The 12,051-nt window shown below is 56.2% G+C and overlaps 1 protein-coding gene across 5 annotated transcripts; it reads left to right on the forward strand.

Annotated features, from left to right (window-relative positions):
* Nucleotides 1-89: 89 nt before the first annotated feature.
* On the forward strand, nt 90-11,391 carry LOC112808334 (septin-4). 5 transcript variants are annotated; one of them, XM_025851403.2, is made up of 12 exons: nt 90-221; nt 5,168-5,461; nt 5,903-5,996; nt 6,457-6,543; nt 7,047-7,170; nt 9,545-9,679; nt 9,794-9,911; nt 10,001-10,102; nt 10,291-10,387; nt 10,476-10,638; nt 10,804-10,903; nt 11,171-11,391. In XM_025851403.2, exons 1-12 carry the CDS (start codon nt 219-221, stop codon nt 11,228-11,230), a joined length of 1,377 nt encoding a protein of 458 aa, XP_025707188.1. In that variant the 5' UTR covers nt 90-218; the 3' UTR covers nt 11,231-11,391. The 5 variants fall into 5 exon arrangements, with proteins under 5 accessions (XP_025707188.1, XP_025707189.1, XP_073735640.1 ...); XM_073879541.1 differs by lacking the exon at nt 90-221 and adding an exon at nt 2,842-3,024; XM_025851404.2 differs by lacking the exon at nt 5,168-5,461 and having other exon boundaries at nt 102-221.
* Nucleotides 11,392-12,051: the final 660 nt, after the last annotated feature.

A 12,051-nucleotide genomic window follows, 5' to 3' on the forward strand; every position in this document is an offset into this window, starting at 1 on the left:
CCGCGGGCCGCCAGCACCCTGCAGGCGCCGGCGATCTCAGAGGGCAGGCCCCGCCCCAGGGCCGGCTCGCCCCGCCCCCGCCCCAGGCCCCGCCCCCGGCCGGTCCGCACTCAGGGCGGCGGGCGGGGGCCGGCTGTCCGGCGAGGTCGGCTCGCAGCTCCGGCCGCGGGTCGCTCGGGCGCTGTCCAGGCGGAGCTGGCCCGGCCCGGGCTGCAGCCATGGTAAGGCGCGCGGGCGCGGGGCAGGGCCGGGGCGCGCAGGGCCCGCTGCTCCCGGCGGCTCCGCGGGGACTTGCGGCGCAGCAGCCCCGGCTGTGCGGGGCGGGAGGCGCTGTCTCCGGCTGCGGGCACAGGCGGGCTCTGCTGGTGGACATCTCTGTGTCGCCGCTTCCAAGTTTCTCCCTCTGATCCGAGCAGCGACGGAGCGGGCCGCGAGCCCCGGGATGCTGCCGGTGTTCTTGGACTGAGGGGTGGGGGGTGGGTCGGTGCTGAGCGGGGGGGGGGGGGGGGGGGCGCCAGCGGGGGCGCGCGGTGGGGGGGGGGGGGGGGGCGGGCCGGGGAGGGGGGGGGGGGGGGTTCCCCCCCCCCTTGCCTGGGTCAACTCTTACCCGGCTGACCCCTCCTCACCCACCTACCCTGGGTTCAGGGGCCAGTACCAACTTCCTTTGGAAAACACACAGAGGAGGCCTACAAAGACCGCCTGCCTCCCCAGGAGGGATGGTGAGACGCTTGGGCCCTCCTTCCTGCAGCCTGGCACAGAGCAGCCTCCAGGCTCTTCCCACTGCGCACTCTGCCCGGGGACCCCTGAGAGAGGGAAGCCCAGCCCACCATCCTACCCGTGGGATTAGCTCTGTCCCTCTGCCTCTGAGACAGGAACCATGGGGAAGCTTCCTCCTGCTGCATCCTACACTCCCCCACTCCCAAACCAGGTCCCTCTGCAGCAGTGGGGGGTGGGGGAGCTCATTCCTGCCACCTGTCTGGAGGAGAAATAGTCACCCCGCCAGCCTCCTGGGGCCCCCAGGTGGGAAGTTTTGACGTCTGACTGTAAGGGTGCCAGCCCCCCGCCATCCCTGCCAGAGCCTGCAACAGACACAGTATGCGGGGGGTCAGGGCCTCCAGGCCCCATGCAAGCCTCTCCTCCCAGTTCGGAAGCCCCCCAGCCTTTGCCCTTGGCACTGGGAGGCGCAGGCTGTTACAGAAGGAGGAGATCTGTGACCAGCCTGTGGGGCAGGATGCTGGCTGTGGGCAGCCTCCAGAAGGGAACTCCCTGGGCCCACTGGAATCAGAAGCTTCCAAGTCTGGAAAGGCCAACATTTTGGGCTTTTGTCTTTCAAGCTGTGTCCAGGCTGAGGCCCAAGCCTTGGCTAGGAAGTCTCGGTGACCTTGTGACCTTCCCTAGAGGGGGGTTCCTGGGAGAGGCCAAGTGGTGCTTGTCTTTATCCCTGCCCCGCTTCTCCCCACATGGGTACGGACACAGTGATTGTTCCAGTGATGGAAGCCTGGGGGAGCACTGACTGTCCCCAGTGCCAAGCCCAACAGGGACCAAGAGGGGCTTTTTCTGCCACACACTGAGTCCAGTTCAGCTGAGGTCTCCGTGCTTTCAGCTTGGCTGAAGCCACCCTGTTCCTCTCTAATTAAAGACACCCCACCACCACCAGAGTCCTCAGCTGTAGGCCCTTGAGGACCAGTTCTTCGGCTGACTGGTTCATGTCAAGCCAGACTCCTCTGGAAGGGTTCTCTCTCTGAAAGGAGATCAGTTTCCCAGCTACTTTGGAGGTCAGTGGATACAGTGGGGAGAGCTCCCCAGCCCAGGAGACCAATGGGGTTTTAGTTTGCGAGGGAAAAGAATGACAGGCCAACATTATTAATAATCCTGTGACTTGAAATGTACCTTCTCTTCTCAGGTTCAGAACAGCTTGAGGTATCTCTCCCCAGCCTTCCTGGGAGGCAAGACAGGCCCATTCACAATTGGACATTAAGGCCCCGAAATTAAGATAATATTCAAAATCACAGAGGGTGTTTTTGGCCAACCCAGAAACACTGGTCTTCTGACTCCACGTGCACACTCCCAGCTAGGCCCCTCAGTCTGTCTCCCACCTAATTCACCGAACTCCTAGCTCTGAAGCCTCTGGGATACAGCCTCCCTCTGGCCCAAACTCATGCCCCTCAGAGACCCTGTGCTAGCAGCATCCCCACTGACTCTCTGGAAGCAGTGGGGTGATGGAAGTGATATAGGTCCCCATGAGTCACAGGTCAGGTATCCTAGGGTGTGGCTGGGACTCTGCAAGGAAATCCAGGGGCAGATTTCTGAAGACAGTGGGGTTCCCTGCTGGGAAAACAAAAAGGGACACTTGGGAAGAAAAGCAGGGCTCTTCCCATGAGAACATATTTCCAAGGGATTCTAAGACCTCCCACCCTACTTCAGCACTGCTTAGAGTTAAGGTGAAAGAGATTGGAGTCCTTTGGGAGTGGAGTCTCCTGGGTGGCTGCCCCCTTGTACTGATGGGCCAGGTCACCTTGGGGACAGCTCACCACCCTCTGGCAGGCCTCGGGGTCCCTGGGGGTTAATAGGAGAGGCCAGGTTGATCAAGAGCCTGTGCTGCAGACAGACTTGGGAGGCTGGTGCTGTGCCCACCAGGGTAGGCAGTGGGCAGGCATCATGGGACCGCCAATCAGAGGAGGAGGGGACTGCAGAGAAACAAGAGTGATCCCGCTGCAGCTGAGCTGGCCTTGGAGGGTGGGAGCCAAGGGAAAGGCAGGAGGAGGGGGTGGGGAGCGACATTCCACAGGCTTTTTTGGCCCCTGACAAAGACAGGGGGGGTCAACGAGAAAGGGAAAGGAGCAAGCCGGGAAGCTGGATTACAACAAGAGCATCGAGACCAGGCTGTTTCAGTGTGCGAGGAACTTTGCCTGGGAGATAAAATTAGACCTAGAGCTTGCCGACAGGGTGTCCGAAGCGTGGGACATGGACCGTTCACGGGGATGGCAAGGCAGTTCTGTCCCCGAGGACAGGACTGAAGCTGGGGTAAGGTGTTATTTTGGGAGGTGGGGGGGGACCTGGCCTGTCTCCACCCCTGCCTTGATGGGGATTGGGGCTCAAAGTCAAAAAATGATTTGGTCACTGTGAGTGCTAGGGGTGGGGGAGGAGAGAGAGGAGGTGAAGACCCTAGTGTCCTGACTCCTTGTCTAGAGCCCCTGTAGGCCCCTCCCTATGAGCAGCCAAGACTGGCAGGGAACCCAGGAATGCTGGGTTCCTGGTGACTATTGGAAGACTGGGGATGGTAGGGGTCCCATCAGTGTCTTCCTTTCTCCCTTAACTGCTGCCCCTCTGCTCAGTGCCCTTGGGGAAACCAGGTGGAGCACAGTTTTCTCTCTTTCACCGAGACCAAGTGCTGGGTCACTGTGGGGTTATGCCAGAGGCAGGATTTCCTGGAATTCCCCAGCCTCTAGCTGCCAGAAAACAAGACCTGCTACACCCCTCCTCCCACCCCCAGCCCTATGCCTTCTCTGTTGCCGTATAATGAATTCTCCAAGCCGGGACACTTTGAGAGTGAAAAGGGGCACACTTAATCACTATGCTAGGACAACGAACAAACTAGGATGGACAGTTACTCCACTGGGACCCCACAAATATTATGGGTGAGAAAAGCCCGTTAGGCTTGTTTCAGGACAGCCTCTTTTGGTCACTAAGCCCCCACATGCTGGTTCCAGTTCCAGGCTAAAGGGCCTCTCTCCTTCCCTCTGTCCAGGTGGGCCCTGGAGACTGTGGCTACAAGCAGGTGTGGGGACGTGAGAGGAGACAGCCTAGAGGTAGTTCTTAGGGGACTTTTCCCTGCAACCTCTTGCTGTCTCAGTCCCTACCCTCTGGCATGAACCTGACAATGTGCCTGTCTGCCTCCCTCAGTTCTTCCCTACGGAAACTGGGGACCTGCAGAAGACTGTGGTCATCTTGTCTCCCCTCACCCGGGCCGGGGCTCCACAGTGGTCTGGGATAGCCCCCACTGGCTTGGCCAATCCCCAGGGAGTGAGTCAGCCGCTGAAGTCGGCCCTTGTCCATTGTCTGGAGGTGGCATGTGGGTATTGTGAGGCAGAGCTGAGCCCAGCACTGCCAGGCACTCCACAAAGGGGGCTGGCTCCCAAAGGAGAGAGGAAGTTTTTGGGTCTAGAGTGGATGGCAGGAGTGGGGGGGAGCGGCCTCTCTTCCAAGCTGGAGATGGGGGGGAACAGGTCTCTACAGAGGAGCTGGCCATTCTTTGCCTACCACCCCTGTGGTTCAGGGGCTCAGGCCAGATCCCCTCCTGCACTGCTGGCTGGAGCTTACCCCAGGCAGAGGGGGTGAGAGACAACTGATGGGCGCTTCCTCCCATTTGTTCCTCCCAGTTAGGGGCTGTCAGCAGCCTAGAGTCCTCCCATCGTCCTCACTGGGTCCCTCCTGGCTCCCTTCCACCCCGTGCTCAGCATCCACTGGCAGGTTTAACCCTCTGTCCTGGGCCTCGGCACAGGTTCCGGTGTGGCACGGTGTCTGGGTCAGGGGGGTCACATCAGCTGTGCTGAGCTCTTTGCAGTGAGCACCTCCAGCAGAGTCTGTCCCTCCATCCCAGAGCTCACTGACCTGCACTGATGGCAGGCACAGAGCCCCCGGCCGGCCCCTGATTTACCTGGGCCAGCAGCTCCCTGCACCCCACCCTACTTCCCTCCTGCCCCTGCCCCATTCTGACTGCCTGCACTCCCCTTGAATCCGGAACCACGTCCTCCTCTCAGCTCTCATGCCTCTATTGCTCCCCCTTATTCAGTCTGGCTTGCTGGCCGTTAGGGCAGGCCCTGGCCCCTGGCTTGGCCAGACCCCCAGCAAGGGCAGGGCGGTGAGCACGCTGTTGAGAGGGAGCACCAGGACTGGAGCTCCTCAGATCCCAGCAGCAGTTGCGAGGACTTCGGGGCTGCCTGGGGCTGCTCCTGGATCTTGGGGTCCCTCCTGGAGTCTCAGCTGGGGTGGGGCACAGGAGCAGGTGAGGGAGGGGGCTTCCTCTGCTTGGCTGCTAGTGCAGTTTCTTTCCCTTCTAACCACAAGCGCTTTCCTCTCTCTCCCTCTCACCTTCTCTGGTCTTCCTCCTTCATTCTCCCCTTCTGTGCCACCTACCTGCCCACCCCACCCCACCTCCAACCCCCAGATCAAGCACTTCCTGGAGGACATGGATGATGCAGGACTGAACAAGTTCGTGAAGGATTTCCCAGGAAGCGAGAACTGCCACCAACCAGAGGCCAAGACCTGGGGGTCCAGGCCCCAAGTCCTGGAGCCAAGGCCCCAGGCGCCGGACCTCTACCAGGATGACCTGGAGTTCAGACCCCCCTCCTGGCCCCAGGCCTCTGACAGCCAGCAGTACTGCTCCGCCTCGGCCCCTCTCAGCCCCTCAGCCCGGCCCCGCAGCCCCTGGGGCAAGCTTGATCCCTATGACTCCTCTGAGGTAGAGCCTCCAGCCCTGCCTTGGCTTTTCAGAGGGCTGGTGCAGGAAGACCCAGGGAGGGAGCAGAGAGATCCCGAATGTATGTGCGTGTATGTGCGCGTGTGTGTGCATAGGTGTGCGCACACGCATGCGTGCATGATGAGCTGGGGCCTCTCTGTCCTGTGTCAGCCCTGGCTCCGTGGTGTTGACGCTCACGTGTGATGAGCTCGGGCCTCTCTGTCCTGTGTCAGCCCTGGCTCCGTGGTGTTGATGCTCATGTGCACTAGAAACTATTAGCAGGCCAGGAGCCTAGCTGGTGGCCCCAGAGGGGGCCTCGAAGGAGTCTGACAATGCTCCTCTAGGGCTGGGGCAGAGACCTAGGAGGGAGGGAGAAGGCTGGTGTTGGGTCCTGGGGCCCCTCCTGCCTCCCGCTCTGATGCACTCTGCCTTCCTGTCCATTAGGACGACAAGGAGTACGTGGGCTTTGCAACCCTCCCCAATCAAGTTCACCGGAAGTCCGTGAAGAAGGGCTTTGACTTTACCCTCATGGTGGCAGGTAGAGCAGGGGGAGGGCTGGGCTGGGTAGGGGTGTTGCAGGCGGGGATAGTATGTATGTGGGGAAGGGGTGTGGGTAAGGAAGGAAAAAGCAGCCAGTGGCTGTGCCTTTTGGCAAAATAACCAGGAGCCGTGGGTGGCCAAAAGTGTGTATGTGGGGGGCAGGGGGGTGTTGAAGTGGTACAAAGAACACTTGATCAACAGTTTTCTAATATTTGCCTTTTTCTGTGTGACCTTGGGCAACCTCTTATCCTCGCTGGGCCTCATTCAAATAAGAAGGCTGGACAAGCTGTTCTCGCTGATTCCTTCCAGCTCTAATGTGCTATGACCTTCCCAGTGTGTCTCTTCCCAATTAGATAAGAAAACAGCTCCCTCCACACCTTGTTCTAGTGGGGTTGCCTCTTGGCCATAGCTCTTCTCCATATCTTCTGATCATATCTTCTGTCCTCTCTCCCCGTCAGGAGAGTCTGGCCTGGGGAAATCCACTCTTGTCAATAGCCTCTTCCTCACTGATCTGTACCGGGACCGGAAACTCCTCAGTGCTGAAGGTAAGGAAAGGAGAGGGGTGTGAAGACAGGCATGCAGACTTCACCTGGGAAATCAAACCCATGCCAGAGCCTGGGGCCTAGGGCCTTCTCCAGCAGGCAGGAAACCGTGGCTTCCTAGAGGGATTGACGGCATCTCTCCATAGGCCTATGTAGCCTGGCCGTCCACCAGCCAGCTCCCTAAAGATTTGGGTGCCGAAGCAGGGCAGGGACCAGAATCCTGCTCTCTGAGTGAGTCTCTGACCCCCAAAGGATTCCAGGAATCCAAGAAAAGAGCCGGGAGCAGAGAAGAGGCTGGGGCCAGAGCCAACAGCCACCGGCATTTCCTGTGTTGGGAAATGTGCTCCTTGCTGGTTCCCAGAGAACAGGCCCCCAGGCAGCCTGGGGTGGGAAGGGGGGCAGTGTGGATGAGGCAGTCTGGGCAGCAGAGCTGGTTGGGGTGGGTGGTTTGTCCTGACTGGGCAGGTCCTTGCCCTGGCCCTGGCCTCAGTTTCCCCCTTCTCCAGAGCGGATCATGCAAACGGTGGAGATCACTAAACACGCAGTGGACATAGAAGAGAAGGGTGTGAGGCTGCGGCTCACCATTGTGGACACACCGGGTTTTGGGGATGCAGTCAACAACACAGAGTGGTATGTCTGACCAAGCACGGCCCCAGCTGCCCGCTTCCCATTACACACACACACACGCACATGCACACACACACACACATAGGCACACTCACAGGCACAGACGTAACCAAAATTCTCAGGAGGAAAGTTTGTGGCCTCGAGCACGCCACCGCCCCTTACTAGGCAGCTGTCTCCTCCTGTGAAATGAGAGAGAAAGGGTTGGAATAGATGCTCTTTAATGTCTTTTCTGACTCCGACCTATACTTCTATAATGGGGGCGAAGATGCAAGATAAGAAAGCATCAAAAAAGCAAACCCATGTGAAAACATGTAGCACAGGGCCTGACATCTAGTGGTTGCTCAATAAACACCCCCCTCCCTCCTTTTCTTTCACCAGCCACGTTTTAGGTGCCATAAACCTCTTTTATTAAAGGGATGAGTGTGCCTTGAGGAAGGGGTGGAGGAGAAAGAAGAGGCGAAGGGGAGACAAATGGATTGAACTTTGTTTAAGCTCCAAGCACCCTCTAGGTTAGAAGAAAAGGTGGCTTTGCCACACATGCCATCATCCTTGGCTTTCTTTTTTCAGGAACTGGAAGGGATGCTTAGATAATGGCCAGACCCAAGTGAGTAGATGAGAAGCAGAATGAATGATGAAGACAGGAGAGGAGGTGGTGCCCTTGATGAAATCAGGCAAGGGGTGCTAAGACCACTAGACTGAGTTCAGACCTTGATTCAGCATTTAGTAATTGTGTGGGCTTGAGCAAATGACTGCATTCCTGTTTCTTTAGCTGAAACATACCGGCCCTTACCACCTTGCCCAGCTGATCTGAAAATCACCCCGAGTGATGCATGTGAATGTGCATTAAAAACTAAAGAACTGTTTACATTACACTCATGGATTTTAAGATCATAATTGCAGCACCAGTGCTAAATAGAAGTGCGGGGCCCCTTGTTGAAAATGATGACGAATTTCAAGATGGCCACAGCAGAGAAGCAAACCAAGGGTGGGCCCTTCTGAGATCAGGGCCCTGCGTTGACTGCACAGGTGGACCTTCCAGAAAGCTGACCCTGGGTCATTGCCCCACAGACTCATCAGATCCTTACAGACCTTTCTGTGCTCTGGGTCCCCATGACATGCTTTATCATTACTGTATGTGATGTTTTGGCTTAGCACACGGATTCATCTTCGACTGCAGGGTCTTAGCCTTGAAGGGAGGGCCATTTCTTCTTATAGTCTTGCCCTGGCACTGTGCTGGCACATGGTATGTCATCTCCTGATGGAAATATTCCTGATGGATCGAGGTGGCCTCTGTGTCATCATCGCTAGGTATATGTCTCAGCACCCGGGGCTTGCCATGAAACTCTACCCCAACCAGCACCTGTTCCTACTGTAGCAAGTATCATCCCCTCCTTCAATCAGTCTACTTGCCTCCTCTTCCCTTTCCTAATAATAATAATTTCATTTGCTTGGCCTTTCACAGGCCATGCACCTGCACATACACTTATTTAGTCAACCAGCAGGAATTTATTGAGCATATACTAGGTGTCCAGCTAGTGCTGGGCATTTTAAGGGATACAGAACAAGTGTGAATCATCCTGGTCACTGAGAAGCTTATGGTCCTAGTAGGGGTGGGGGTGGGGGGTAGGGGGTGAGGGACAGCAGTTCACTCACATGTGTGTCAATCAACTCAAGTTAGTAAATAGGTCAAGCAGCGTAGCAGCAAGCACGCTGAGGAGCCGGAAGGTCAAGGGCTTGTGTGGGTAGAGAATTTACTAGCCAAAATGATCTGGATTGTCTCTTAGCTGCTGTAGATTTAGTTCCTTCCTGTATGAAATGAAAGTGACGGTGCTTATATGTCCACCTATTAGGGCGCTGTCAGTGAGGATGAAGCTAAATAACAGAAGAGCAAAAGACTTGAAAATTGGAGTTCTTGAATGTATATATATATATATAAAGGATTTCACTGTGTGGTGGAGAGAAGGGGAGAGCATTGTGTACACTGGAAGGAGTCTTCACGGAAGAGAGGGTTCTTAGCTATGGCCTTGAAGTATGGGGTGGGTTTAGAGAGGTGGAGGCGAGGGTAGAAGCACATGAACAAAGGTTTGGAGGCTGGACTATGAACCTGACTGTGAACGTGACCGAGGGCTTCCAGGTGGCATTCACCTGCAGGCATCTTATTCTTATTGGTTTGTTTGGTCACCTTGGTCTTTTCCTCTCCTCAAACTAGTATTTATTGAACTTTGCCTGTGTGCTTCGTCCGGTTTTCTAGTGGGACAGCCAGGGAATAACAGAGCCTTGAGAATACTGTCCAGGGTGTGGGCTACTCTGTGGTCCCAGAGCTCACAAGGCAGCCCCCACTCCCACAGTTTCTCTGCTTGTCTGTCCCCTGCTCCAGCTGGAAGCCTGTGGCAGAATACATCGACCAGCAGTTTGAGCAGTATTTCCGAGACGAGAGTGGCCTGAACCGCAAGAACATCCAAGACAACAGGGTGCACTGCTGCCTATACTTCATCTCACCCTTCGGCCACGGGTACGGTCCGAGCCTGAGGCTCCTGACCCCGCCAGGTGCTGCTAAGGGGGTGGGGCCGGCTGCGCCAGGGGCAGGGCTGCTGCGAGCCCGGGCTCACACATTCCTGTTCCCCAGGCTCCGGCCGCTGGATGTTGAATTCATGAAGGCCCTGCATCAGCGGGTCAACATTGTGCCTATCTTGGCCAAGGCGGACACGCTGACACCTCCTGAAGTGGAGCGCAAGAAACGCAAAGTGAGGGAAGCTGGTGGGGGGAGGGGAGCAGGTGGGCTTCTGGAAAGGATGGGGTCGTCAGAACTGTGGGCCCCTCATGTGTTTGCCAGATCCGAGAGGAGATTGAGCGCTTTGGAATCAAGGTCTATCAGTTCCCAGACTGTGACTCTGATGAGGACGAGGACTTCAAATTACAGGACCAAGCCCTAAAGGTGGGGCCACCCCAGGGCATCCCTTTTCCATCTTGTTTCTTCGGGGCAGAAGAGGGAAGCAAAATTCTTTTTAAGGGGTGGGAAAGGACCCTGGTTTCCTAGAGTGAAACAGAGAAAATAAAGATATAGGTGGAAAGGATCAGGTGAGAGTGGGGGGTATTGACAGGCCCCCCCCCAACTTCTTCCAGGAAAGCATCCCATTTGCTGTAATTGGCAGCAACACTGTGGTAGAGGCCAGAGGGCGGCGAGTTCGGGGCCGGCTCTACCCCTGGGGCATCGTGGAAGGTAAAGCACTGAGCTTGTGACCAGGGCATCTCCTTGCCCTCAGCGGGTCTCCCCATGCTCCTGGCTGACCCCTAGCCTTGCTATGCAGTGGAAAACCCAGGACACTGCGACTTTGTGAAGCTGAGGACAATGCTGGTGCGTACTCACATGCAGGACCTGAAGGATGTGACGCGGGAGACACATTATGAGAACTACCGGGCACAGTGCATCCAGAGCATGACCCGCCTGGTGGTGAAAGAAAGGAATCGCAAGTATGGTCACAAGCCAGGACAGAGCTGGTGGGGGGGCGGGGATCCCAAGCACAGCCTTGGGCGAGAGCAAGCCCTTCCTTTGTTCTTCTACAGGCCCTGGGCTCAGTCCAAGCAGGTGCTGGGGTCCCCCTAGCCTTACCAAGCCCCTTTTCCCCTTCCCCTCAGCAAACTGACTCGAGAGAGTGGTACCGACTTCCCCATCCCTGCTGTCCCACCAGGGACAGATCCAGAAACAGAGAGGCTGATCCGAGAGAAAGATGAGGAGGTGAGAGCAGTATGGGGTGGTAGGGATTGACAGCATGGAGGGTCCCTGCTTAATTATAAACCTCAGTATTTCTTGGTTTGGGAGTAGGAAGATCCCTGGCCCCGGTACCTATCTGGGTCCCGGACTGGTGGATTGATTGTTCTACCCAGGGTCTCCATCACACCTCTGGGCTACCATGGCCCTGGCTAAGGGATCAGAGCTTGGGGGCACTTCCTTTGCACTGTAGGACTCTAAAAGGCCCCATTTTGCTGTGTGTGCCTGTTCCAGCTGCGGCGGATGCAGGAGATGTTGCACAAAATCCAAAGACAAATGAAGGAGACCCATTAGCTGGCTTTCAATTCTGGATATTTAAATCTCCTCTTCGTCCTGCCCATGCCGGCCCCTCCCAGCACCAGCTCTGCTCAGGCCCCTGCAGCTACTGCCACTTCGCCTTACATCCCTGCTGCCTCCCCAGAGACTCAGAGGAAATAAAGTTTAACAAATCTATAGCTGCCTTCTGGTGTCGCTGTCTGTATCTTTACCACCTCCTGGAGACCAAGAAGATCCTAGGACCCACTTTTGAAAGGGTGCTGAAGGAGGGTGCTGGTTTCTGGCTTTTAGCAGGAAAGAGGGAGTAGGGGAAACTTTCCTCTCCTGTGACAGTGTTCAGTCTCTGCCTAGAATCCAACCTGGCCTCTCCTTCGTACTGACCACGTCTATCCCGCCTCTATTATCTGGGGCCTGTTGTACTGACCACATCTATCCTGCCTCTCTGATCTGGGGCCTGATCCTCTCTCCATCTTTTCCACATACAGTATTTTCAGTTCTATGGAAGCTTTGGATCTGGTATCTGCTCTTGGGAAAACATGGTATTACCTGCATGCAGCCTCCTGACTTCCTATTTCCCCTGATTTGGGGAAAGGCATATATACAGAATTAAGCTCTGCCCTCTAGGAAGCCTGTAATAGAGCACTGAACAAATACTGAAACACTTGTGATCATCAAACACTATAGTAAGTGCTGGGAATGAGTAAAGTACAATCGTCCTGGAAGAGTTCAATATTCATGTAACAAATATTAAGCATCTGCTAAGTTGCAGACACTGTTCTAGACCCTGGAGTTAAAGCAGTGAACGCGGGCAAGGTTCCTGTTTTGCTGGAATCTACCAG

The sequence above is a fragment of the Callorhinus ursinus genome, unplaced genomic scaffold, assembly GCF_003265705.2.
Source record: "Callorhinus ursinus isolate GAN/ISIS: 27379988/994484 unplaced genomic scaffold, GSC_fseal_2.0 scaffold34, whole genome shotgun sequence".
NCBI classification, from domain to species: Eukaryota; Metazoa; Chordata; class Mammalia; order Carnivora; family Otariidae; genus Callorhinus; species Callorhinus ursinus.